At 52.0% G+C, this 27,336-nt stretch overlaps 2 protein-coding genes across 5 annotated transcripts; both read left to right on the top strand.

The window, feature by feature from the left end:
• The first annotated feature begins 238 nt into the window (after positions 1–238).
• LOC135886350 (basement membrane proteoglycan-like) lies at positions 239–12,371 on the top strand. The gene is made up of 7 exons (XM_065414144.1): positions 239–374; positions 759–1,088; positions 1,828–2,148; positions 3,387–3,707; positions 5,310–5,630; positions 6,483–6,587; positions 11,939–12,371. The coding sequence occupies exons 1-7, from the start codon at positions 239–241 to the stop codon at positions 12,034–12,036; spliced, it is 1,632 nt and encodes a 543-aa protein (XP_065270216.1). The 3' UTR covers positions 12,037–12,371.
• A 3,483-nt stretch (positions 12,372–15,854) lies between these two features.
• Positions 15,855–26,776, top strand: LOC135886994 (alpha-1B-glycoprotein-like). 4 transcript variants are annotated; one of them, XM_065414774.1, is made up of 6 exons: positions 15,855–15,956; positions 22,165–22,203; positions 22,794–23,093; positions 24,759–24,857; positions 25,272–25,373; positions 26,256–26,776. In XM_065414774.1, exons 1-6 carry the CDS (start codon positions 15,878–15,880, stop codon positions 26,426–26,428), a joined length of 792 nt encoding a protein of 263 aa, XP_065270846.1. In that variant the 5' UTR covers positions 15,855–15,877; the 3' UTR covers positions 26,429–26,776. The 4 variants fall into 4 exon arrangements, with proteins under 4 accessions (XP_065270846.1, XP_065270843.1, XP_065270844.1 ...); XM_065414771.1 differs by having other exon boundaries at positions 24,759–25,079; XM_065414772.1 differs by lacking the exon at positions 22,165–22,203 and having other exon boundaries at positions 24,759–25,079.
• Positions 26,777–27,336: the final 560 nt, after the last annotated feature.

Raw genomic sequence — 27,336 nt, 5'->3', positions numbered from 1 at the left:
ATCTCCTGCCCTGGCTGACCCCCACCCTTTGCTGCCCCCTTCAGACCCCCCTCCCGAGCCAACGCTGAGTGTGGATCCCCCATCTGGAGTGGTGAGCGAAGGGCACCCCCTGCTCATCACCTGCACGGCCCCCGGGAACGCCACACAGCTGAGGTTTCACTTCTACCAGGATGGAGCCAAGATCGTCCCTGGGGATGTTGGGTCTGAGATCAGCACCGTGGAGCCCAGGACCGGCTCAATGACAGTCTCTGAGCTCAGCATCCCACGGGTTGACACGAACAGCACCGGGGAATACACCTGCCGGTATGAGGAGAAAGAAAGTGGGAGATGGATCATGTCCACCAAGAGCCACGCTGTGACTGTTACCTTGAAAGGTGAGGTTGCCCTAGAGAATAAAATCCACCCCTACATACAATCACCACTTCCTACAGCATGGATACACACACACACACACACAAAGAGAGCAACCAACAACTCAGTAAGGCAACAAAGCATTCAGCTCTCAAACACTACCACCCAGCATGGCCACCCCTTCCCCAACCCTCGCCCTCTGCTGCCCCTAGTGCCCATTATACAGTACAGCCGCCCCTTCCCCACTGCCACCCTCTGCTGCCCCCTAGTGCCCATTATACAGTATAACCGCTCCTTCCCCCCCACCCAATGCTGCCCCAGTGCCCATTATACAGTATAGCCACTGCTTTCCCACACTCAGCACTGGGGTTCCCCTGCTAACCTCTCCTTGTTGCTGCTTCCCTCAGATCCCCCTCCACGGCCGGTGCTGAGCATGGATCCCCCATCAGGAGTGGTGAACGAAGGGCTCCCCCTGCTCATCACCTGCACAGCCCCCGGGGATGCCAGCGAATGGAGGTTTCACTTCTACAAAGACGGAGCAAAGATTGTCCCCGGGGATGCGGGGTCTGAGATCAGCATCAAGGAGTCTAGCACCAGCTCTAGGAATGTCTCTGTGCTCAGCATCCCACGGGCTGGTCCCAACAGCGCCGGGGAATTCACCTGCGGGTACGAGGAGAACGTGAATGAGAAGTGGGTCCCATCTCCCAGGAGCTGGCCTGTGAACGTCACCGTGAAGGGTGAGGATACCCTAGAGGCTCAAATTCAATTCAAGAGATATTCAGTACTTCCTGATAGATGGAGCAAAGAGACACACATGGGCACCTGTGCACATACTCAGCTGCCTTTTGAAGGAGAAGGCCCCGCAATTCAAGTACCATTCCTTATGCTGTCTCGTAGTGGCTTTTATAAAGTAGAGCTGCACCTTCCCTTCCCACACCCCTAGTGCCCATTATACCGAATAACCACCCTTTCCCCGCCCCCACCCTCTGCTCCCCCTAGTGTCCATTATACAGTATAGCCGCCATTTTCCCACCCCTCACCCCCTGCTGCCCTAGTGCCCATTATACAGTATAGCCGCCCCTTCCCCACCCCCACCCTCTGCTGCCCCTAGTGCCCATTATACAGTATAGCCGCCCCTTCCCCACTCCCACCCTCTGCTGCCCCCACTGCCCATTATACAGTATAGCCACCCCTCCCCAAGCCCCACCCTCTGCTGCCCCTAGTGCCCATTACACAGTATAGCCGCCCCTTCCCCACCCTCACCCGCTGCTGCCCCTAGTGCCCATTACACAGTGTAGCCGCCACTCCCCCACCCCCACCCTCTGCTGCCCCTAGTGCCCATTATACAGTATAGCTGCCCCTTCCCCACCCCCACTCTCTGCTGCCCCTAGTGCCCATTATACAGTATAGTGGACCTTTTACCAGTTTCCCCAATCTGGATCTCCTGCTGACCCATCCACTTTCTCCTCCCCTCAGATCCCCTGCCCTTGCCGGTGCTGAGCGTGGATCCCCCATCTGGGGTGGTTATCAAGGGGGTCCCATTAGTCATCACCTGCAAGGCCCCCGGAGATGCCAGCGAGTGGAGATTTCATTTCTACAAGGACAGAGCCGAGATTATCCCCGGGGACATGGGGTCTGAGATCAGCACAAGGGAGTCCAGCACTGACTCTATGATGCTCACTTTCCCACGGGCTGGTCCTGCGACCACAGGGGAATTCACTTGCGGCTATGAGGAGAACGTGAGCGGGTGGTGGATCCCGTCCCCCAGGAGTCAGGCTGTGAACGTCACCATGAAGGGTGAGGCTACCCCTAAACCAACAAATGCCATCAAAGATACACTCCGTAGTCCTGCAGTGAGGAGAACAGGGAAACACACACACACAGCTGTCTTTTGATGGACAACGATTGTTGACATGATGCAGCCGTGTAATGAATGGCTGCCTAACTCAACCTCCATTCCTCATGCTGCCCCCTGTGCCCAAAATACAGTATAGCTGCCCCTTACCCACCCCCACACTCTCCTGCCCCCAGTGCCCATTATACAGTATAGCCGCCCCTTCCCCACCGTCTTCTGCTTCTAGTGCCCATTATACAATATAGCCGCCCCTTCCTCACCCTCTGCTGCCCCAATGCCCATTATACAGTACAGCCGCCCCTTCCCTGCTCCCACCCTCTGCTGCTCCCTAGTGCCCATTATACAGTATAGCCGCCCCTTACCCACCCCCACCCTCTGCTGCCCCCTAGTGCCCATTATACAGTACAGCCGCCACTTCCCCACCCCCACCCTCTGCTGCCCTTAGTGCCCATTATACAGTATAGCTGCTCCTTCCCCACCCCCACACTCTCCTGCCCCCAGTGCCCATTATACAGTATAGCCGCCCCTTCCCCACCGTCTTCTGCTTCTAGTGCCCATTATACAATATAGCCGCCCCTTCCCCACCCTCTGCTGCCCCAAAGCCCTATACAGTATAGCCGCCCCTTCCCCGCCCCCACCCTCTGCTGCCCCCTAGTCCCCATTATACAGTATAGCTGCCCCTTCCCCACCCTCTGCTGCCCCAATGCCCATTATACAGTATAGCCGCCCTTCCCTGCTCCCACCCTCTGCTGCCCCCTAGTGCCCATTATACAGAATAGCCACCCCTTCCCCGCCTCCACGCTCTGCTGCCCCTAGTGGCCATTATAGAGTATAGCCACCCCTCCCCGCCCCCCACCCTCTGCTGCCCCTAGTGCACATTATACAGTATAACCGCCCCTTCCCTGCCCCCACCCTCTGCTGCCCCTAGTGTCCATTATACAGTATAGCAGTCCCTTCCCTGCCCCCATCCCCTGCTGCCCTAGTGCCCATTATACAGCATAGCCTCCCCTTCCCCACCCCCACCCTCTGCTGCCCCTAATGCCCATTATACAGTATAGCTGCCCCTTCCCCACCCCCACCCTCTGCTGCCCCTAGTGCCCATTATACAGTATAGTGGACCTTTTACCAGTTTCCCCAATCTGGATCTCCTGCTGACCCATCCACTTTCTCCTCCCTTCAGATCCCCTGCCCTTGCCGGTGCTGAGCATGGATCCCCCATCTGGGGTGGTTATCAAGGGGGTCCCATTAGTCATCACCTGCAAGGCCCCTGGAGATGCCAGCGAGTGGAGATTTCATTTCTACAAGGACGGAGCCGAGATTATCCCCGGGGACACGTGGTCTGAGATCAGCACAAGGGAGTCCAGCACCGACTCTATGTTGCTCACTTTCCCACGGGCTGGTCCTGCAACCACAGGGGAATTCACTTGCGGCTATGAGGAGAACGTGAGCGGGTGGTGGATCCCGTCCCCCAGGAGTCAGGCTGTGAACGTCACCATGAACGGTGAGGCTGCCCCTAAACCTCCAAATGCCATCAAAGATACACTCCGTAGTCCTGCAGTGGGGAGAACAGGGAAACACACACACACAGCTGTCTTTTGATGGACAACGATTGTTGACATTATGCAGCCGTGTAATGAATGGCTGCCTAACTCAACCTCCATTCCTCATGCTGCCCCCTGTGCCCAAAATACAGTATAGCTGCCCCTTACCCACCCCCACCCTCTGCTGCCCTTAGTGCCCATTATACAGTACAGCCGCCACTTCCCCACCCCACCCTCTGCTGCCCCAATGCCCATTATACAGTATAACCGCCCCTTCCCCAACCCACCCTCTGCTGCCCCCTAGTGCCCATTATACAGTACAGCCGCCACTTCCCCACCCCCACACTCTGCTGCCCTTAGTGCCCATGGGAGAGGGGTTGTTGGGATGGCCTGTTGTATCCGGCTTAGCCTTTGCTACTTCCAGTTCATGCTTCCTTTCTTTTTCTCTGTCCTCCATCTCTATTTCTTTCAGCTCCATCTCTTTTTTTTTCAGCTCCATCTCTTTTTCTTTCAGCTCCATCTCTCTCTTGTGGGCCTCCTCTTTGGCTTTCTCTTCTCTGTCTCTCAGCTCTATCTCTCTCTTGTGGGCCCCCTCTTTGGCTTTCTCTTCTCTGTCTCTCAGCTCTATCTCTTTTTCTTTCAGCTCCATAGCTCTTTTGTGGGCCTCCTCTTTAGCTTTTTCTTCTTTGGTAGTCATTTTCCTGTTTTCTTGTGCTGGGTCACACCCCTCTGCAGTTGACTGAAACTGGGATGTACTCAGCTCTGGCAGCTGCTGAGTTAACAGAGACGTTCTAACTAGAATTTTGAAATAAGAGAGACTTGTTTAGAAAGATGGGGAGAACCTGGATTGATGTCTGGTCCCTCTCAGTCCCAAGAGCGAACAACCCCTTAAAACAAAGAGCACACACAAAAGCCTTTCCCCCCCCCCCCAAGATTTGAAAGCATCTTGTCCACTTATTGGTCCTTTGGGTCAGGTGTCAGCCAGGTTACCCGAGCTTCTTAACCCTTTACAGGTAAAAGGATTTTGGAGTCTCTGGCCAGGAGGGATTTTAGTACTGTACACAGGAGAGCTGTTACCCTTCCCTTTATAGTTATGACAGCCCATTATACAGTATAGCCGCTCCTTCCCCACCCCCACCCTCTGCTGCCCCTACTACCCATATGCAGTAGAGCCTTCCCTCCCCATCCCCACCCTCTCCTGCCCCCAGTGCCCATTATACAATATAGCCGCCCCTTCCCCACCCTCTCCTGCCCCCAATGCCCATTATACAGTATAGCCGCCCCTTCCCCGCCCCCACCCTCTGCTGCCCCCTAATCCCCATTATAGAGTATAGCTGCCCCTTCCCCACCCTCTGCTGCCCCAATGCCCATTATACAGAATAGCCACCCCTTCCCCGCCCCCATGCTCTACTGCTCCCTAGTGGCCATTATACAGTATAGCAGTCCCTTCCCCGCCCCCACTCTCTGCTGCCCCTAGTGCCCATTATATAGTATAGTGGACCTTTTACCAGTTTCCCCAATCTGGATCTCCTGCTGACCCATCCACTTTCTCCTCCCTTCAGATCCCCTGCCCTTGCCTTTGATGAGCGTGGATCCCCCATCTGGGGTGGTTAGCAAGGGGGTCCCATTAGTCATCACCTGCAAGGCCCCCAGAGATGCCAGCGAGTGGAGATTTCATTTCTACAAGGACGGAGCCGAGATTATCCCCAGGGACATGGGGTCTGAGATCAGCACAAGGGAGTCCAGCACCGACTCTATGATGCTCACTTTCCCACGGGCTGGTCCTGTGACCACAGGGGAATTCACTTGCGGCTATGAGGAGAACGTGAGCGGGTGGTGGATCCCGTCCCCCAGGAGTCAGGCTGTGAACGTCACCATGAACGGTGAGGCTGCCCCTAAACCTCCAAATGCCATCAAAGATACACTCCGTAGTCCTGCAGTGGGGAGAACAGGGAAACACACACACACAGCTGTCTTTTGATGGACAACGATTGTTGACATGATGCAGCCGTGTAATGAATGGCTGCCTAACTCAACCTCCATTCCTCATGCTGTCCCTAGTGCCCATTATACAGTATAGCCGCCCCTTCCCCATCCCCACCCTCTGCTGCCCCCTAGTGCCCATTATACAGTATAGCCGCCCCTTCCCCACCCCCACCCTCTGCTGCCCCCTAGTGCCCATTATACAGTATAGCCGCCCCTTCCCCCCCACCCAATGCTGCCCCAGTGCCCATTATACAGTATAGCTGCCCCTTCCTCTCCCATTCCCTCACCCTCTGCAGCCCCTAGTGCCCATCATACAGTATAGATACGAGGAGAACGTGAATGGGAGGTGGGTCCCATCCTCCAGGAGCTGGCCTGTGAACATCACCATGAAGGGTGAGGCCCCCAAATGCCCCTTACATCCCCCCAAAATAAAGCCACCGCAGGGTCATACCAGCAGCCCCCTGATACCTTCAAAGAGAGACCTTGGCTACAAACTTTAAAGGGGACAATAAGAAGACCCATGCCCCCCCCCCCATTGCAGTATCCCTGATTAACCCACAGGTGGCAGCATTTCACCATGGCTGATACTGAAAGCATCTGGCAGGCAGAAAATCTTCCCTTAATGGGGAGGGCACCCATAGTTCCCTGCCCTGGCTGGGGTATAGTGGAGGTAGCAGATCCCTATTCACTGTTCTCCTGTCCCTATGATTCCTGGTTATTAACAGCTCCCCTTTTTCTCCATCTCTTAGCTATCTCGTCTCTGCCCATTCCCCTGGTGGCTGGGTGCGCTGGTGCTGCCGTGGGTCTGGTTCTGCTGCTGCTTCTCATCTGTCTCTACAAGAGGAAGAAGAAAGGTGGGTGGGGAGGTAGTGAGGCGGATGGGGAATGGGACCCAGGTATCTGTGTAGGCAGCACAGGGCGCTCACCCCTTTGTGGTGCTGCAGCTCTCAGTCCCTGTCAGGGAGAGACTGAGATGGGGAATGAGACCCAGGCATCCAGGATGACCATTCAAGTTTCCAAATCCTAGGGGATTCTGGAGCACTCGCCCCCTCCCACCTCCAAGATTAATTTAGGATCGCAAGACCTTATTGCAAAGGACTGTGGGTAATTCTCTAGAGCAGGACTGCCTTGCACGGGATCATGGGTGATTTAGTAATACAGGACTTCAGTGCAAAGGACGGTGGGTAATTTGAAGTAAAGGACTTTGGGGAGTTTACAGGAGGGAGACTCTGCTGCAATGGATCATGGGTAATTGTGTAGTTACAAGGTGCAAAGAATTGTGGTTTCAGGGGTGAGATGCCAAGATGGGGATGGGACCCAGGCATCCAGGATGACCTTGCACACAGCTCACCCATATGAGGCCCTGCAGCTCCCAGCCCCCAGGTTGCGGGGAGAGCTCAGGGTGGGGAATGGTGGGCATTCAAGCAATACTGCCAGGAGATCACATGACTGGTGCTGAAATGCAGCCAACTCTGGGGTCGGGTAGCTGGGCCGACAGGTGCACTGAGATGTCACCCGCTAATCGCTTGCTCGAGGCTGAGATGCAGCCACCTCTAGGGTGGAACACAGCAGCTTGCAATCAGTTGCACAGATGAATGGAAAGGCAAAAGCAGATGCTAGATCTCATGGAAGCAGCCGGGGTGGAGGAATTTAGGACAACAGAATCAGGTCAGCAGGTCTGGGGATATACCTGAGTTTATGGCCAGCATCCTGGGCAAACTACATAGAGTGGGGGGCGGGAGGAAGGAGGGAGTGTTATTGGGAACCGTCTTGTTCAGTGTTTGTGCAGCGCCTAGCACATTGGGGTTCTTCACCATGAGGGGTTTCTCCTGGGTGCTACAACAGTAATAATGAAGAGGGGATGGGACTTATCCATAGACAGCAGCTGTGGCACCTCCATCTCCTTCCCGCTCTGTAGTGCCATGCTGGGGCATAAGGACAGGGAGTGACTGCAAGGGAAGAGCGCCCGGAGATGGGGTCCCCTGCGACTGCTGAGCCCTCTGTCCCACCAACCTGGGGTATCTCTCTGTGACGTCCCCCTCTGGTGTTATCTGTCCCACCAACCTGGGGTATCTCTCTGTGACGTCCCCCTCTGGTGTTATCTGTCCCACCAACCTGGGGTATCTCTCTGTGATGTTCCCCTCTGGTGTTATCTGTCCCACCAACCTGGGGTATCTCTCTGTGACGTCCCCCTCTGGTGTTATCTGTCCCACCAACCTGGGGTATCTCTCTGTGATGTTCCCCTCTGGTGTTATCTGTCCCACCAACCTGGGGTATCTCTCTGTGATGTTCCCCTCTGGTGTTATCTGTCCCACCAACCTGGGGTATCTCTCTGTGATGTTCCCCTCTGGTGTTATCTGTCCCACCAACCTGGGGTATCTCTCTGTGACGTCCCCCTCTGGTGTTATCTGGACCGGTGATCGGCTAGGCCTCTCCAGTCCTTGACTCTGGGAGCCAGCCTTACCCTGCACTGCTGTGAGAACCCCCACTCCTGGGCTGTTCACGCACAGCCTCTGGCATGTAAGCTGCTCCTTGGATTGCGCAACCGAAAGACACTAGCCAATATCTCCGGTCCCGGACACAACCCTAGGAAGCTCCATCTTGCAGTGTCTAGTTATGCCCACTGGATGCTGCAAGGTTATATGAGTTCACAAATTTAACAAATAAATTGATATGTACCAGGCTTGTTATCCCAAGGGGAATCTCTGATATGGTTCAAACCAAACGCACTGCTTCAGGTAGAATAAACAAACAGATTTATTAACTATAAAAGATAGATTTTAAGTAATTATAAGTCAAAGCATAACAAGTCAGATTTGGTCAAATGAAATAAAAGCAAAACACATTCTAAATTGATCTTAACACTTTCAATGTCCTTACAAACTTAGTGCTTCTCACCACAGGCTGGCTGCTTGCCCTTCAATCAGGCTCTCCCCTTTGTTCAGTGCTTCAGTCGCTTGGTGGTCGTGTCTGTAGATGTAGGTGGAAGAGAGAGGAAGAGCATGGCAAATGTCTCTCCCTTTTATCATGTTCTTTCTTCCCTCTTTGCTCTGCCTCCCCCCTTCAGAGTCAGGTGAGCATTACCTCATCGCAGTCCCAAACTGCCCAAAGGAAGGGGGAGAGTCACTCGAGAGGCCAACAGATCCTTTTGTTACTAGGCCAGCGTCCTTTGTTCCTGTGAGGCTGGGCTGGTTTGTCCCATACATGCCTTGATGAGGTGTGAACTGCCCCTCTGCCCTTAGAGAGTTTTTGCCTTGGCTTTCTTTAAGCCATGAGGATACATTTTCAGCCTCATAACTATAGACATGAAATTATAACCTGTAACATTACTATAACATTACTGTAACAATTACTATAACATCACTATAACAACAATGCTCAGTGCGTCATGAGCCTTCCGAAGACACCCAACATGACAAACTTTGCATTGGATACCACACAATCATTTTACAAAGATGAACATTGGGGTGTAGGGTGTTCCCATGAGGTACTGAACATCACACTCTCTCACACTGTGATGCTGTTGTCAAACCACAAACCTCTGATAGGCACTGCACTTACACAGCCATCCACAGGCAGGGACATGCCCAGCTGAGGTACATGAATGATCTCCCAGGCACTCACGAAACATCAAAAGGGAGGCTCCAGCCAATTCCCCCAGCTCCCCCACCCCAGAGATGTGCCATCTTTCACTGGGCAGAAGCCTGGCCAGGGTAAGCTCATTACCTAGTCCACCACTTCATCAACAGAAGTGGACATGCACCAGCCTTTGTAACCTGAGCTGAGATTCCCCTAACACTTCAACCAAAACACACTGTTTTAGATAAAATAAAGAACAGATGATTAATGACAGAAAGACAGATTCAAAGTGATTATAAGGAGCAGGCGCAGAGATCAAAGTTGGTTCCTTAAGAAAAAATAAATAAATTCACAGTCTAAGTTCTACAAACTAAACAGGATTTGAATCAAGCAGTGTCTCACCTAGACAAACGGTACAAGCAGTTTACAGGTCCTCAATACACAGGCTAGGACTCTTCTCCAGCCTGGGACCTGCCTCCCCCAGTTGAAAGTCTTTGTCCTCCAAATGTGTTTCCAGGTGTTGAGTTGTGGGGGGAGTGAGGCCAAGTGATGATGTCACTTCCCCTTTTTTATACTTTCTTGCTAAGATCTTTGCTGTGCAGTGGGGATCAGGTGGTCCCCATTGCTCAAGCAGTCTCCATTGTATACAGTCTATGGATAGTGGATTCTTTCCTTGATGAGCCATTAATGCGGCCTGGCTAACTCCACTGTTGTACCTGAAAGGCTGGTTGTGGGTGTTCCCAACCTCACAACATATTTCAGTAACATATACAGCAGGGATCTGCAACCTTTGGCACGCGGCTCGCCAGGGTAAGCACCCTGGCGGGCCGGGCCAGTTTGTTTACCTGCCGCATCTGCAGGTTTGGCCGATCGTGTCTCCCATTGGCCTCGGTTCATAGAATCATAGAATATCAGGGGTGGAGAGGATCTCAGGAGGCATCTAGTCCAACCCCCTGCTCAAAGCAGGATCAATCCCCAGACAGATTTTTACCCCAGTTCCCTAAATGGCCCCCTCAAGGATTGAACTCACAACCCTGGGTTTAGCAGGCCAATGCTCAAACCACTGAGCTATCCCTCCCCCCTCAAACTGGCCGTGGTTCGCCGATCCAGGCCAATGGGAGCTGCGGGAAGCGGTGCAGGATGAGGGATGTGCTGGCCGCTGCTTCCCGCTGCCCCCATTGGCCTGGAGCGGTGAACCACGGCCAGTGGGAGCTGCAATCGGCCGAACCTGCAGACGTGGCAGGTAAACAAACCAGCCCAGCCCACCAGGGTACTTACTTACCCTGGCGAGCCGCATACCAAAGGTTGACGATCCCTGATATACAGCAATACTTCATAACTTCCCATACAATGACAGCACATGCAATCCAACAGGACATCAATGTTCAACGGATGAAGACTTTAAAAATGATACCTCACAAGGCACACGTTGTACCAAACATATCCTAACTGTATGAGAGTGGTGAATATGGGGGTTCCACGGTGCTACTCTGAGGTACAGAGCATCATCCCGTCCCTCTCAGTTCACTGCAGGAGTTTTAGTCACTGACCAATGCGGAGGCAGTGGGCCCAAGATCCTCTTTAGGTTTTGACCATACAGCTCCCAAGTGTTGCTAAACATTGTCGTGTTCCCCCCAGGAGCTCTTGTAAAGTTCTGTGTAGCTTTTAACCCTTTGTGGATCGGTCTGGTCATTTCAGAAGTGAGCCAGTGTGCCTCCTCTGGGATGCTAGAAAGCATCTCTTTGTATCTGGTCAGTATTGTTAACCCTTCTGCTTTTCCATCTGGTGTTAACTCAATGCAGATATTAATGTTTTCTAGTGTGTAGGTAACTTGGCATTTAGCCAGCAATGCCCTGAGGTGGTGTGCCTCAATTTCCCCTTCCATGCAGCAGACCAGGTTTATTATGGTTTCTCTGCTGTGACACACCCCCTACTGAGCCCCCGCCCTGCTCCCTGCAGCACAATGCCACCTTGGGGCATTGGGCTCAGCACTGACTGGCAGGAGAGAGCCCCCCCTACTGAGCCCTGCCTCGCTCCCTGCATCACAGCGCCCCCTAGCATCACATTGGGGCACTGGGCTCAGCACTAACTGTCAGGGCAGAGCCCCCTGTGCCCCACTCCCTGCATCACAGCGCCCCCTAGCACCGCACTGTGCCACTGTGGTCAGCACTGACTATCGGGGGAGAGCCCCCTCACCCCACTTCCTGCAGCACAGCTCCCCCTAGCACCACACTGTGGTACTGTGGTCAGCACTGACTATCGGGAGAGAGCCCCCCGCTCCCTGCATCACAGCACCCCCTAGTGTTATGCTGGTGCATTGGAGTCAGTGCTGATTAAGATGCAAGAACGGCCCCTACTGAGCCGCCGCTCCCTGCAGCATAGCACCCCCTCGTGATGCATGGGGGTATTGAAGACAGCACTCTTTCCCAGGGGAGTGTGCCCCCTATTGAGATATCCACAATGCCCCTTCCTGGATTCCTTGCTTTGCTATCCCTTGTTGGTCTCCCATCTAAGTGCACCCCACCCTTTCCCCTTCTGAGCCAGAGCCCTAACGTGGAATAGAAACACACTATGAAATGCCCCAGGTACGTTAGTGATGTGACTGATTTGCTTTTATCATTGGTAGGTTCCAAGTGGGAGCGGAGGAGGAGAGCCCAGAACGATGGTTTTATCAGCAGTTACTCACCTATGCCTCTAGCAATGATCAACCCAGACACTCTTTAACAGCCCCCTCAGCTCCTTGCCTCCATGTCCCCTGCAACATCATAGGACCAATGAAGATCTGTGAAGCTTACCACACTCACCGTGCATATCCTCCCAAGGTCTCCTTCACGCTGGCGGGCACACACCAGGCCTCCAGCTGAAAACATCCCCGGCAAAACGGAGATGTGATTGTGTCTCTTTGCCTGCTGCAGAGATACTGGGACTGTTTGAAAGGAAGGAAGAAGTTTCTATTCTCCTAACTTCTCAGCAAATCTCCCCTTTACCAGGAACATTCAAGCTGATGTAAATCTCTGTAAATTTCCTGTCTCCTGTTTGTCATTAAACCCCCCTTTAACTTCCTATAGTCTTTCTGCCCCTCCATCCCCCCCCCCCCCCCCATGATTCTATAAAATGAGATATGTCAGGCTGGAAGGGACCTGGAGAGGTCATGAAGTCCAGCCCTGTGCACTGAGGTAGGACCATGTAGACCATCTCCAACAGGTGTTTGTCCCATCTGGTCTCCAAAACCTCCAGTGATGGGGCTTCCACAACCTCCCTTGGAAGCCGATTACAGAGCTTAACTACCCTTACAGTTAGAAACGTTTTCCTAATATCTAACCTCAATCTCCCTTGCTGCAGATGCTTGTCTAACTTCAGTGGATATGAGGAACAATTGATCCCCGCCCTCTTTGTAACAGCCCTTCACATATTGGAAGACTGTTATCAGGTCTTCTTTTCTCAAGACTAAAAAAGCCCGTTTTTTTAAAAAACCTTTCCTCATAGGTCAGGTTTTCAAAACCTTTGTTCATTTTTGTTGCTCTCCTTTGGACTCTCTTGAATTTGTCCACATCTTTCCTAAAATCCCAGAATTAGACACAGTTCTCCAGCTGACGTCTCACCAATGCCGAGTTGAGTAGGAGAATGACCTTCCGTGTGTTACATACAAGACTCCTGTTAATACACCCCAGAATGATATTAGCCTTTCTCACAGCTGCATCGCATTGGGGACTCATCTGCAATTTGTGATCCACCCTAACCCCGGATCCTTGTCAGCAGTACGACACTCCTAGCCAGTTAGTCCCCAGTTTGCAGCTGTGCCTTTGATTTTCCCTTCCTACGTGAAATTATTTGCACTTCAAGTATCAGGGGGTAGCCGTGTTAGTCTGTATCCACAAAAACAATGAGCAGTCCGGTGGCACCTTAAGGTGCCACCAGATTCCTCATTGCATTTGCACTTGTCTCTATTTAATTTCATCCTGTTGATTTCAGGCCAATTCCCCCAACTTGTCAAGGTCGTTTTGAATTCTAATCCTGCCCTCCAAAGTGCTTGCAACCCCTCCAATCTTGGTGTCCTCTGCAAAGTTTATAACCCTATTCTCCACTCTCCATTCTCCAAGTCATTCATGAAAATATTGACTAGTACCAGACCACGACTGAGCCCTGTGGGACACCATTAAGTACGCCCTCTCACTTTAATGGCAAACCATTGCTAACTACTTTTTGAGGATGGTCTTTCAACCAGTTGTGCACCCAGCTTATAATAATTTCACCTAGACCACATTTCCCTAGTTTGCTTATGAGAATGTCGTGTGGGACTGTCAAACACCTGACTAAAATCAAGCTACATCACGTCTACTGCTTCCCCCCATCCACGAAGCCAGTAACCCTGCCAAAGAAGTAAATGAGGTTGCTTTGGCATGATTCGTTCTTTACAAATCCATGCTGGCTCTTTCTTATAATCTTCTTATCCTCTAGGTGCTCACAGATTGATTGTTTATTAACTTGTTCCAGTATCTTTCCAGGTATCAAAGTTAGACTGACTGGTTTATAATAACGAAGGTCTTCCTTCTTCCCCTTTTTAAAGATAGCTACAATGTTTGCCCTTCCCTAGCTCTCTGGAATATCACCCTTGCTCCATGGCTTCTCTAAGATAATTGCTGATGATTCTAGGTTGTTTCAGCTTATTCCTTAAGTACCCTAGGATGATTTCATCAGGCACTGCCAACTTGGATACATCTAATGTCTCTAAATATTCTTTAACCTGTTCTTTCTCTATTTCCTTTGCTGTGGTTATTTCCTCCCCGCTGTGGTGTGTGTCATTGGCCCTGTACTGCTGACCCAGAAGGGAGATTCTCCTTAGAACTCCTGTCCCTGCTGATCTGGGCTGTGGCTGGCTGTGTGCACCCACCATTAGCCCCACTATCACGGAGAAGCCACCTTGCCCTGAATCCATGAGGCTGCGGGCTCAGAGAGCGGCAGCCCACAGTGAGCTGAATTCAGTTCCTTCAGCTCCAGTCCCTGTCATCTCATTAGCTCAGTGATACTCAGGGCCCAATCCTGGCCCCTGACCCTCCCTGTAGACATGGCCCAGCCACCCCTTCTTCAACCTCCTCGTCCATAAGTCATCATTCACTCTAATCCCCTGTTCCATGCAGAGCAGGGACATATTGATCTTTCTGGGGAGACTGTCCTGCCGCAGCCCATCTTCTCCATTCCCAGCTCTTGGAGGGGAGTGGGATCTAGTGGCTAGAGCAGGAGGGGCTGGGTGCCAGGACTCCTAGATTCTACCCTCAGCTCTGAGCAGGCAGTGGGGTCTAGTGGTTGGAGGGGGGGCAGGAGCTGGGTATCAGGACTCCTGGGTTCTCTATACAACTCTGATAGGGCAGTGGGATCTAGTAATTTGAGCGGATGGGGGGTGGCTGGCTAGGAGCCATGACTCCTACGTTCTCACCCCAGCTCTGAGCAGGGAGTGAGATCTAGTATTTGGAGCACAGGGGAGTTGGGATCCAGGACTCCTGTGTTTTCTCCCCAGCTCTGGGCAGGGCATGGTGTCTAGTGGTTGGAGCAGGGAGGCTGGGAGACAGGATTCCTAGATTCTCACTCCAGCTCTGAGCAGGGAGTGTGATCTAGTGGTTGCAGCAGGGGGGGCTGGGAGCCAGGACTCGTAGGGTCTCACCTCAGCTCTGGGAGAGCAGTGGGGTACAGTGTTTGGAGTGGGAGGGGCTGGGTATCAGGACTCCTGGGTTCTCGCCCCAGCTCTGGGCATGGCATGGGGGGACTCCTGGGTTCCCCTCTCAGTTCCAAGAAGGGGCATGATTCCTATCAGTTGGGAAGACATGCAACCAACATTTTCAAAGGTGACTAGGGATTGTGGGTCCTTGGGATCTGGAAAGGCCCTGATCCTCTGAGGGCAGCTTCCCGGCAAGCCAGATAGAATCTCTAGGCACCCCTGAAATTCCTGGCCTCTGGTCTTTATCATGAGATTACTAGCATCAACCACCCCAGAGCCCAGAGCCAGTTGCTGCCCATAAGAGCCTCAATCCAAAACTGAGATGGCCAAAGGGATTCAGACACCCAATTCCCATCCTCATTTATGGGCATTCAACCCCCTTAGGCCTCAGCATAAACAGGCAAGTTTGAGCTGCTTAGAAAATCAGGGTGAAAAATGTCAATGCAAACGGGAGGAAATAATTATTTTCTTATGCGTTGGCCACTGCAAATATCTGACTCTCAGTAGAGACTGTATGAAGGCTGGTGCATCACCCACCTTGCCTGCGCCGTGCCTCAGTTTCCCCAAACCGCTGGAAAAGGCCCTTTGGGTGGGTAACACCGCGTTGAGCTGAGCTGGCCCAGGGCCGTGTTGCTTTTGCAAAATGCTGAAGGGGGGAAATGCAGGGAGGAGGGCCTCAGTTTGTGGTCAGCAACTGTTGTCACATTGCCCAAGAGTCCAGCATGTGACCTCCACTGGGATGCCAGGATATCTCCCACATCACAGAGGAAGTGGAGGCTGGGTGTCACGTCCACACCGGGGTTCAGCTGACAGGAAGGGAGCCAGCCTACTCCCTGGGCAGAGACAGTGCTGATGGCTCAGAACCCAGCTCTCAGCCCCAGACGGATCAGCTCACTCAGCATGGAGCTAACTCTCCTTCTGCCACTGCTGAGTAAGTAGCCTCCCTGGGCCTGCTTCCTCTCTTGGGCTATCTCCTGCCTTGCTTGCTTTCCTGCTTCTCTTTCCTTGCTTGCTTGCTCACCATCCTTCTTTCCGTCTTTTACTTTCGTCTTTCTTGCTTGCTTTTCTCTTTCTATGGCTTTTCTCTGTTTCTTGCCTTTTCTTTCTATCTCTTTAATTTCTTTCTCTTGCTAGGGCTTTTCTTTCTAGCTTGCTTTTCTGATTCCTCTTTTCTAGATTGCTTGCTTGCTTTCCTGTTTTGTCTTTCTATCTCGTTTAGTCTCTTCTACTGCTTTTCTTTCTTGCTTGCTTTCTCTCTTTTCTTGCTTGCTTTCCTGCTTTTTCTTTCAACCTCTTATTTTTTTCTGTCTATCTCTTTTGTTTCTTGATTGCTGTCTTGCTTTCTCGTTCTTTTCTTGCATGTTTGTTTTCTTGCATTCTCTTTCTGTCTCTTTTCTGTCTTGCTTGCATTCCATCCTCCTCTCTCTCTCTTGCTTTTCTTTCTTTCTTGCTTGTTTTTCTGCTTTCTCGTTCTGTCTCTTGTCTATATTTCTTTCTTGCTTGCCTGTTTGCTTTCTTTCTCTTTCTGTCTCTTTTCTTGCTTGCTTGCTTTTTCTTGCTTTCCTTCTCATCTGAGCTGTACTGTCCTGTGACACTACGACCCCATATTCTTCATAGAGATATTGTTATGATATGATTATGGCATAACTATGATGTATTTTATACAAGAGAGGTCATGTGAGGTATTATTGAAAAGGTTATGGTTTACTGAATATGATTATCCTATTTGTATGCATGTATCATTTTTATACCTGAAGTTATTAATATTGTCTATGCACCTATTACAAATGTCCTTACACCTGGGGAACGCCCACTAGGCAGAATGCAATCAGTCTAGATGTCTCACTGGGAAGGGCTGTTAGAGAAAACAATAGATCTTAGAGAATGCTTCCCACCCACTGAGAAGCTTTCCTGGGAACTCTGCAAACAGCCTCTGAGGCCTTGGCTACACTTGCGAGTTACAGCGCAATAAAGCTGCCCACAGCGCAGTACCTCACTCCCCGTCCACACTGGCAAGGCACATACAGCGCTGTATCTCCACGGCTACAGCGCTGCTTGTACTCCACCTCCCCGAGAGGAATAAAGAGTATTGCGCTGCCGATGCTGCAGTGCCAGTGTGGCCCCCCAATGCGCTCTGATTGGCCTCCAGAAGTATTCGGCAGTATCCCACAATGCCTGTTCTAGCCACTCTGGTCATCAGTTTGAACTCTACTGCCCTGGCCTCAGGTGACCAACCGTCAGACCCACCCTTTATATTCCCCGGGAATTTTAAAAATCCCCTTCCTGTTTGCTCAGCCAGGCGTGGAGTGCTCTCAGCGAATCTTTCCAGGTGACCATGCCTCCACGCGCCAAGCGAGCCCCAGTTTGGAGCAATGGCGAGTTGCTGGACCTCATCAGTGTTTGGGGGGAGGAAGCTGTCCAGTCCCAGCTGCACTCCAGCCGTAGGAATTATGATACCTTCAGGCAGATATCAAGGGCCATGATGGAAAGGGGCCATGACCAGGATGTGGTGCAGTGCAGGATTAAAGTGAAGGAGCTGCGGAGTGCCTATTGCAAAGCCCGCGAGGCAAACGGCCGCTCGGGTGCTCCCCCCGCGACCTGCCGATTCTACAAAGAGCTGGATGCGACACTTGGGGTTAACCCCACCTCCACTCCGAGCACCACCATGGACACTTCAGAGCGGGGGGAGGAGGAAGAGGAAAGCTGGAGTGAGGGTGCTGGGGCAGGGGGAGACACCCCGGAATCCCTGGAGGCATGCAGTCAGGAGCTCTTCTCGAGCCAGGAGGAAGGTAGCCAGTCGCAGCGGCCGGTACTTGGTGGAGGACAAACAGAAGAGCAGGTTCCCGGTAAGCGGCTTTTTTTTCGGGAAGTTGTTTTTCAGGAAGGAATTTTTTCGGTGCGGGCTCTTTGGGAGAGGAGGGTTAGGGCTGCATGCATGCCTAGATGTGGAATAGCGCATTGATGTGGTCTATCACATCGCGGTAATCGGCCTTGGTAATCTCTTCGAAAGTCTCATCCAGAACGTGTGCAATGCGCTTGCGCAGGTTTATCGGGAGAGCCACCATGATCCTTGTCCCAGTCAGATTAACGTGTCTGCGCCACTGTGCCGTGAGGGGTGGGGGGACCATTGCTGCACACAGGCAAGCTGCATATGGGCCAGGACAGAAGCTGCATTGCAGTAGAAGACCCTCCCTTGCTTCCCAGGTCACCCTCAGCAGCGAGATATCTTCCAGGATGAACTCCTGTGGAAAATGTTGGGACAGTGTTCAGTGTAGGTGCCCCCTGCAGCTGTTGGCTCTCCCCAAGGCACAGAAACTCAGAGGACAGTACAGCCCTGAAACAATCAGTCCCCCTTACTCACCATTTTGGGGCTCCCGTGGGTTCTGTGCGCTCTCTTTGGGATGGGAAAATTATGCTATTGTGTAGACTGTGTGTGCCCTCCTTAAGTGCGGGGGAATCATTACTCTGTCTGGTATAAACAATGCTGCCTCTGTTAAGTGTTGTATTTTGCCATTACAGATGCAACCTTGAGATCTCAGCCGTCCGTGTTATCACCGACTGAGAGACTGCAAAAACTCCGGAAGAGACTGCGAAAAAGCAAAGAAGACATGCTGCAGGAAGTGATGCATCAATCTCTTACAGAGAATCAAAAAGCGCAGGAGTGGAGGGAGAGCAAAAGCAGGATCCGCCAGGAAAATGCAGCACACCGGCGGCGAAGCACGGAGCACCGGCAGCAAAGCACGGATCAGCTGATAAGCATCATGGAGCGCCAAGCGGACTCTATCCAGGCGCTCGTAGCCATGCAGGCAGAGCACTACCGCGCTCGCCCCCCCTGCAGCCCTTGTCCCAAAACTCTTTCCCTTGTGCCCCCATGTCACCTCCAACCCACTTTCCCCAACATCCGGGTTCTTACCGCCACCAGCTGCCTCCAACACCTGTATCTTCACCAAGCAGCGCTGAGAACTACGACCCTTACCCACTGCACTCAACCCCCATCACCATGCAGTACAGCCATCCTGAAGTGCAGCACTCATCGCACAGCACTCCAGACAGGACATACGCAAATCTGTGATTGTACCGTTCCCCACCCCACCCCCTTGCCCTTTCTGTTTCCCAAGCAGTTGTGTTTCTTTTCAATAAATGGATTTTTTGGCTTTGAAAACATTCTTTATTATTGCATAAAGTAAAAGATACCGTAGCCCAGGAAAGAAACAGGCCCTGCAAGTCAGCTTAGCAAATGCAGATTCCTACTAACATTGGAACCACTGCACTTCTGTCCCATGCAGGGCACCAGACATCACTGCTGGTTTTCAGCCTCAAATTGCTCCCTCAAGGCATGAATTGAATTATGAATGAATGGAGATATCCTATCTCCTAGAACTGGAAGGGATCTTGAAAGGTCATTGAGTCCAGCGCCCTGCCTTCACTAGCAGGACCAAGTACTGATTTTGCCCCAAATCCCTAAGTGGCAAGGATTGAACTCACAACCCTGGGTTTAGCAAGCCAATGCTCAAACCACTTAGCTAATCCTTGAAGCCCCATGCTGGCCCCCTCTACGAGCCCTGCTCTCTGGCTGTGCAAATTCAGCCTCCGGGTGTTGAACATCGACAGTCCATGCCTGACTGAATCTTTCACCCTTCCCTTCACAAATATTATGGAGGGTACAGCACGTGGATATAACCGCGGGGATGCTGTTTTCGGCCAAGTCCAGTTTCCCATACAGAGATCGCCAGCGGCCCTTTAAACGGCTAAAAGCACACTCCACAGTCATTCGGCACTGGGCTCAGCCTATAGTTGAACCGTTCCTTGCTGCTGTCAAGGCTCCCTGTGTAGGGTTTCATGAGCCACGGCATTAACGGGTAAGTGGGGTCTCCAAGGATCACAATGGGCATTTCGACTTCCCCTACTGTGATCTTCCGCTCTGGGAAAAAAGTCCCAGCCTGCAGCTTCCTGAACAGGCCGGTGTTCCGAAAGCTGCGTGCATCATGCACCTTTCCGGGCCAGCCTGCATTAATGTCAATGAAACGCCCACGGTGATCCACAAGCGCCTGGAGAACCATAGAGAAATATCCCTTCCGATTAATGTACTCGGAGGCTAGGTGGAGTGGTGCCAGAATAGGAATATGCATCCCATCTATCGCCCCTCCACAGTTAGGGAACCCCATTTGTGCAAAGCCATCCACTATTTCCTGCACGTTACCCAGAGTCACGGTTCTTCTGAGCAGGATGCGATTAATGGCCTTGCAAACTTGCATCAACACGATTCCAACGGTCGACTTTCCCACTCCAATCTGGTTCGCGACCAATCGGTAGCTGTCTGGAGTTGCCAGCTTCCAGATTGCAATAGCCACCCCCTTCTCCACTGGCAGGGCAGCTCTCAATCTCGTGTCCTTGCACCGCAGGGTGGGGGCGAGGTCCTCACACAGTCCCATGAAAGTAGCTTTTCTCATCCGAAAGTTCTGCAGCCACTGCTCGTCATCCCAGACTTGCATGACGATGTGATCCCACCACTCAGTGCTTGTTTCCCGAGCCCAAAAGTAGTGATCCATGGTGCTGAGCATGTCCGTGAATGCCACAAGCAATCTTATGTCGTACGCGTTACATGACTCGATATCATCGTCGGACTCCTCACTCTCACTTTGGATCTTAAGGAATAGCTCGACTGCCAAACGTGACATGCTGGTGAGACTCGTCAGCATACTCCTCAGCAGTTCGGGCTCCATTTCCCTCAGACCAAAATGGAACACAGACCGCGCTGCACAGAAACCGTTGAAAGATGGCTTTGAAAGATGGCGCCAAATGGTGCCAAATGTGGATGGAAACACAGGGATTTCTGGGATGCGATGTGATGCATCACGGGGCGTTGGGACAGGACCCAGAATGCCCCGCACCCATGCCCCCTTCCCACAACCCACGGCGCCAGAATGGGAAGAGGTGTTCTGTGGGACGGCCGTGGGATAGCTGCCCATAATGCACCGCTCCCAATGCCACGGCAAGTGCCGCAAATGTGGCCACGCCACTGCGCTGGCAGCTGTCAGTGTGGACAGACTGCAGCGCTTTCCCTACTCAGCTGTACGAAGGCAGGTTTAACTCACAGCGCTGTACAGCTGCAAGTGTAGCCATACCCTGAGTTATGGCTGCAGGGTCATGTAACCAAGTCACCTGGTACTGGACTCCATGATAATACTAGTGTTTTTCCACTCACTGGGGGGGGGGGGACAAAGGATTCCCGCCATATGCAAAAACTATTTAAGGCAGGGGAGTGACATCATCGTGGCTCATTCTTCACTGCCTCCCCGCCCAAGAAAGAAGAAAACACCTGAGAAACAAAAAGACTGAACTAGGGGAGAAGGGCTGATGACCCCAGGCTAGAGGGTTGTCTAGCCTGTGAAAGGAATAACTGGAGTTTAAAGCTGAAAGCAAGTGCAGCTTGGCTTCAAGAATCTCTTCTGCCTAAAACAACATTTAGGGTGAAAATTTGCTGCTCATATCGAATTTTGTTAGTATATGAAGCTTACATTGCGTTTTTTATTTGCTAGGTAATCTACTTTGATCTATTTGCTATCCCTTATAATCACTTCAAATCTCTCTCTTGTAGTTAATAAACTTGTTTGTTTTGTCTAAAACAGTGTGTGTGGAAATTATAACTTGGGGCAGAAAGCTGTGCATGTCCCTCTCCACATTGAGGGAGGGGACAAATTTCATGAACTTACGCTGTAGAGTTCTCTGGGCAGCGCAAGACGGTACAATGTTGGGCTTAGCCTCTAGATGGGGGTGGGCACTTGAGTACTGGGCAATTCCTTGGCTGAGCCTTCTCATGCAGGGCTGATCTCAGCATCTGTGTGTAGCTGTAGCTGGGTGTGTCCCTACCTGTATGTGTGCTGGTAAAGTGCAGTCTGAAGCCTGAGGGAGGGCTTAGCTGGCTTGCCTCAGCATTACAGTGTAAAGGGAGCCCAGGCTGGTGGGTCAGGTGGGCTCAGTGGTACCCAAGTTCCAAGTGGCCCCCCGGGGGGCGGAGTCCAACACACATCCCACTCCCCATTCTCCCTCTACCCCCCTGCCTTTCTCCTAGCATTCCTGACTCCCATCACACTCCTCCCTCCCCAGATCTCTGACTCATCCTCGCTTCTATCTTTCAGTCGCTCTCCAGATTCTCCCCAGGCCAGTGCTCCCTGCAGGTAATGCCGACTCTTGTGCTCACTGAGATGACTCATTTTGGGGTGGGGTTGTCTCTAGAGGAGAATTCGCCTGTGCTGGGGTTTGGAATCCCATGGGGTTGGGTCTGTGGGGATCTCCTGTTAGCCCCCCCTTGGACACACCAAGCTCCCACTTTGTCCAGCCCAGCACCAATGCCAGCCCCACCCCAGAGCGGCCCATAGGTGAGACAAGTTGGTGGGGTCTCAGCCCAGGGAATCCAGAGGCTGGATGGGTACCCTGCTGCCCCCTGGTGTGGAGGGGAGGGTACATCAGCAGGTGATGGTGTGCTTTTTTGGGGGTATCATCCCCTGAAGTCTTGAAAGGCCAGTTTAGGAACACGCCTCATCATTGCAGAACATTCTCCTCCTGTCCCACCCCCATCCACCTCTTCTCCTGCCCCCGCCCCCCCAGTTCTGTGCCTGTATGCTCCAGGGGGGCGGGTCCTAATTCTTTGGCCTGGTCTGGTGGTAGCCCGTGTCTGAGGGTTGGATGTGGGGCATCTGTGGGCTTCTCTCTTGGCTGCTGCTTCTGTCTTCCTTCCCAATGCCAATGGGAAGCTTTTCTTTCCCAGGTGCTCCTGCGGCCCCATCCCTGTCCCTGAACCCCCAGAAGCAGGAGTACTTCCCCGGAGACACTGTTGAAATCAAGTGCTCTGCTCCTCCTTCGGTGGATAGAGTTGAAGGATTCCAGTACTACAGCGATATCGGAAAGGCCATCTCAGTCCCAGCTTCATCCAGGAGAAGCCATACTTACAACATAAACCTCACAGGGCCTAAGGATGGGGGGTCGTACCAGTGCGACTACTGGATAGGCCAAGCCGGTTCTTGGAACAGGTCCAGCAGGAGTGACGCTGTCCTCATCAGAGTAAAAGGTGAGCTCTGCACAATCTCTACCATTCCTTAGGGTCAGAGGTGAACACTTCCAAGATGCATAAAGGCATAAGTGGACAAAAGTATGGCAAGGAACCAACCAACAACACAGTCCCCCAACATGCCATTCAGTTCCCAACTACGGCTGCCCAACATGGCTAATCCCTCAGTGAATACAGCCACACAGTATGGCTGACCAACTGCCAACAACATGGCCACCCAACATGGCTGCCCAGCTACCAACAACATGGCTACCCCATTACAAACAACATGGCCACCCATCATGGCTGACCAGCTGCCAACTATATGGCCCTCCAATATGGTTTCCCCACTACTGACAACATGGCCATCCAATATTGGTTGCCTACCACACTAGAATTCTGGGTCTGGACAAGAGCTCCTAGGCACTATGATAATACAAATAAATAATAATTGCTACCCAATTGCTGACAACAACCTACTGCCACTAACATGGGCAGCCAACACAGCTGCAAAACTGATATCAAACATCTCAGCTTTCAGAAATATGGCTTCCGAACTACTGACTAAACCCCACCCCCAGCCATGACTGCCAACATATAATCTACCAACATGTCTGACCAATTGACAACACAATCTCCAGGCTTCCAGAAACGTGACTCATTAACATGCTTATCCAAAAGCTGGGAACACCCTCAGCCATTGTATAAATACTATACCAAATTATGGAAATCAGGCTGCCAACAATAGTCACCAAACATGCCCTTCACTTCCCACATAAGGGAAACCAAAATGGCTGCCAAACTATCAACAAAATGGCAACCCAGTATGGCTATCCAACTACAAACAACATGGCCAAACACTATGGCAATGCAACAGACACAGTCAACAACATGACATCCGAAATGCCTTCCCAACTAACAACAGGGTCACTGAACATGGCTGACAAAAAGCTGACAGTATGGCCGCCTCACATGGCTGCTCAACATGGCTGCCCAATGGCCAGCAACATGAGACTCATCATGCCTACCCAACAGCCAATAACATGGCACCCAACATAACTACTTGACTGTCAATAGCATGGAGATCCAGCATATGCCCCACACTCAGCACAACCTGATACATAAAGAACATAAAAGGTTGTTACAAGGAGGAGGGAGAAGAATTGTTCTTCTTAACCTCTGAGGATAGGACAAGAAGCAATAGGGCTTAAATCACAGCAAGGGTGATTTAGGTTGGACATTGGGAAAAAAACTTCCTAACTGTCAGGTTAAGCACTGGAATGAATTGCCTAGGGAGGTTGTGAAATCTCTGTCATTGGAGATTTTTAAGAGCAGGTTAGACAAACATCTGTCAGGGATGGTCTAAATAATACTTCGTCCTGCCATGAGTGCAGGGGACTGGACAAGATGACCTCTCGAGGTCCCTTCCAGTCCTATGAGTCTATGATATCTAAGTTCCCAGAACCTGTTCCCCAACATGACAAACTAATGGCTAACAACACTCACCTTATAGAACCTGGAGGAAGGAATAAACCCTGGGCTCTCACTCGCAGTTACGCAAAGGTCCTCATGAGGTATCAGTTTGAATCTTACCAGTGTTAAGTTTGGGGCAACATCTCTGCTTTACCCCCATGTCAACCCCCCACCCCACCCCCGATTCATTCTTGTTGCCTCTCCTACCTTCAGACTTCCCTCCCTGGCCGGCGCTGAGTGTGGATCCTCCGTCCGGAGTGGTGAGCGAAGGGCTCCCCCTGCTCATCACCTGCACGGCCCCCAGCAATGCTGGTGAGCGAAGGTTTCACTTTTACAAGGAAGGAGCTGAACTCATCCCCGGGGACGTGGGGTCTGAGGTCAGCACCACAGAGACCAGGACCGGATCTATGATGCTCAACATCCCGCGAGCTGGTCCCAACAGCGCTGGGGAATTCACCTGTGCGTACGAGCAGAACATGAGCGGGAGGTGGATTCTGTCCCTAAGGAGCTTGGCTGTGAATGTTACCATGACAGGTGAAGTTGCCCCAGAGTCAGCAGTCTAAGATATACTTAATGCTTCCTGAAGGGGGCAGAAGTCATGAACAGACACACACACACACACACACACGTGCACACACAGCAGCTCTCATTCCCTCCAGCAGGGGGCAGCAGGGACACACACTCCTGCCAGTGTAATATTTCTTAGCAATTTCCTCCTTTTCGCAGCACACAGCCATTCCTGGGTCCGGGAGCTCGCTGTGGGTGGGTCCTTCTTCATCATTAATGGCCTCATCTTCCTCATCTCCCACCTCTGCCTGAAGGGCAAAGGTAATTGCACATTTCCCTCCCCTCTCCCTGCTTTCGCAGGACCTTGGAGTAGCTTAAACAGATGTACCCTGAAATTTCTCCTCCTGAGTCTCACCTGGCCAAGAGGCTGCTGCTGTAGACAACACTGCGAAGATATCTGCCACCAGCTACACCATTATATCTCCTCTTCTGACCCCTCGGCTCCACCTGCTGAAATGCAGCCGCCTCTGGGGAGGGGCACCTGGGTAACCGCCACCCAGTAACACTGCCTAGGAATCCCCAAGGCTGAAAGGCAGCTGCTTCTCGGGTGGGGCGTGGCAGCTGGTGGGCAGCTGCAGTGTAATGCCACAGAGGGATCGCTCCTCCAGATGCAGCCATCTCTGGAGCGGCCTGCGGCAGCTGTTTAGCAACTGGACGCAGATGGTAGAGCACTGCAGGCTAGAAAGAAATGTGAATACAGATTCCCAGGGAAGCTGCAGCAGCTCCTCATCTCAGCCACAGCTCCAGCATGATCACTGAGGGGACAGCACCCCCTGAAGGGTCAGGCATCCCTCTAGCTGCAGCACCGCGCCCCTAGTGCTATACAGGGGCATTGGGGTCAGCACTAATTGTGAGGGCAGAGAGCCCCACACTGAGCTCCTTTCCTGCTCCCTGCAACACAGCGCCCCTAGTGCTATACAGGGGCATTGGGGTCAGCACTAATTGTGAGGGCAGAGCGCCCCCTACTGAGCTCCCTTCCCTGTGCCCTGCAGAACAGCGCCCACTACTGAGACCCCACAGTCACCCCCTACTGGCTTCATCACTTTGCTTGCTCCAAAAAGATACCCCCTCAAAACGTGCCCCAAGCCTCTTTCTTTATTTCTTTGTGATCTGAGCATTGCCATGTGCTTTTCTCATTCTCAGGTTCCAAGGAGGAGCACACAAGCGGCTCAGACCCATTTCAATCAGATTATTACTCAGTCCCGGTTCAGTTGGTCACTGGTCAGTCTGGTCATTCTGCGACCGCCAAGGCAAACCACGTCTCCAGCCCCATGCCCCAGTCCCGTGGGAATAACGAGTACCAGGAAGAGATGTGAAGGCTCAGATACTGACTGTGAATATTCCTCCCCTGCTCACAGATGGCTGGCCAGTTCCGCAGCTCAATTGGGTTTAAGGAAGAATGTTCTGCTCCTGAAATATTACAGACAAACCAAGATGTTACTGTGTGTCGCTTTCTCTGCTACAAAGCTGGGAGAAGCCAGATGGGTGTGTTTTGAAGAAAGAAAGAAAGAAAGAAAGAAAGAAAGAAAGAAAGAAAGAGTGATTGAGAAGAAAGAAAGAAAGATTCTATTCTCATTTCTCCTCAGATCTTCCTACTCTATGTATATTCAATATTGTATGAATCCCTGTAAATTCGCCCATCTCCAGCTTTTAATTAAACCTTTTTTTAGACCCCTCTTGTCTCTGACTCTTGTTTCCTTCACTGTGGTTATTTTGTCCCCCACATGTTGTGTGTCATTGGCCCTACACTGCTGTCACAGAAGGGCGATTCTCCTTCAGACCACAGACTGCAACTCCTTCCCCTGTTGAGAGGGCCTGCGTCCAGCAGTTTCCACCAATTGCTGAGCCACCCAGTAGAGCAGAAAACAGCCACCAAGCCCTGAAGTTAGAGGGTGAGAGATGCAGCCTACGAGGGGTATGGACCGGTCATTGCAGCAGGCCTGCTACAGTTCCCGTCATCTCAGTAATACTCAGGGCCCCAATCCTGCCCCCAAACCTGACACTGAACTCCCTTTTGCCCCCCATCTCCTCATCCATGTCATTCATTCATTCACCCCCCTCTCCTCTGTCTCCCATATGTGCCGAGCTGGGACATACATGGGGAGCTGACACTCTCAGGGCCTGTCTGGTGCATCACTGTCTCGGGGAGGGGAGTCGGGTCTAGTGGTTAGGGGGGAGAAGCTGGGAGCCAGGATTCCTGGGTTCTATTTGATGTTCTCCTCTC

Source organism: Emys orbicularis, chromosome 12, assembly GCF_028017835.1.
Source record: "Emys orbicularis isolate rEmyOrb1 chromosome 12, rEmyOrb1.hap1, whole genome shotgun sequence".
In the NCBI taxonomy this organism is placed as follows: Eukaryota; Metazoa; Chordata; order Testudines; family Emydidae; genus Emys; species Emys orbicularis.
This window is presented reverse-complemented; position numbering and strand designations above follow the sequence as displayed.

Excerpts from the sequence above, each read along its gene's own strand:
- LOC135886350 (XM_065414144.1), top strand. The coding sequence starts at position 239 with ATGACAGTCTCTGAGCTCAGCATCCCACGGGTTGACACGAACAGCACC. Across the intron at positions 2,149-3,386 it reads TGTGAACGTCACCATGAAGG|ATCCCCTGCCCTTGCCGGTG; the intron begins GTGAGGCTACCC and ends TCCTCCCTTCAG. Across the intron at positions 3,708-5,309 it reads TGTGAACGTCACCATGAACG|ATCCCCTGCCCTTGCCTTTG; the intron begins GTGAGGCTGCCC and ends TCCTCCCTTCAG.
- LOC135886994 (XM_065414771.1), top strand. The coding sequence starts at position 15,878 with ATGGCTCAGAACCCAGCTCTCAGCCCCAGACGGATCAGCTCACTCAGC. Across the intron at positions 23,094-24,758 it reads TGTCCTCATCAGAGTAAAAG|ACTTCCCTCCCTGGCCGGCG; the intron begins GTGAGCTCTGCA and ends TCCTACCTTCAG. Across the intron at positions 25,374-26,255 it reads CCTCTGCCTGAAGGGCAAAG|GTTCCAAGGAGGAGCACACA; the intron begins GTAATTGCACAT and ends TCTCATTCTCAG.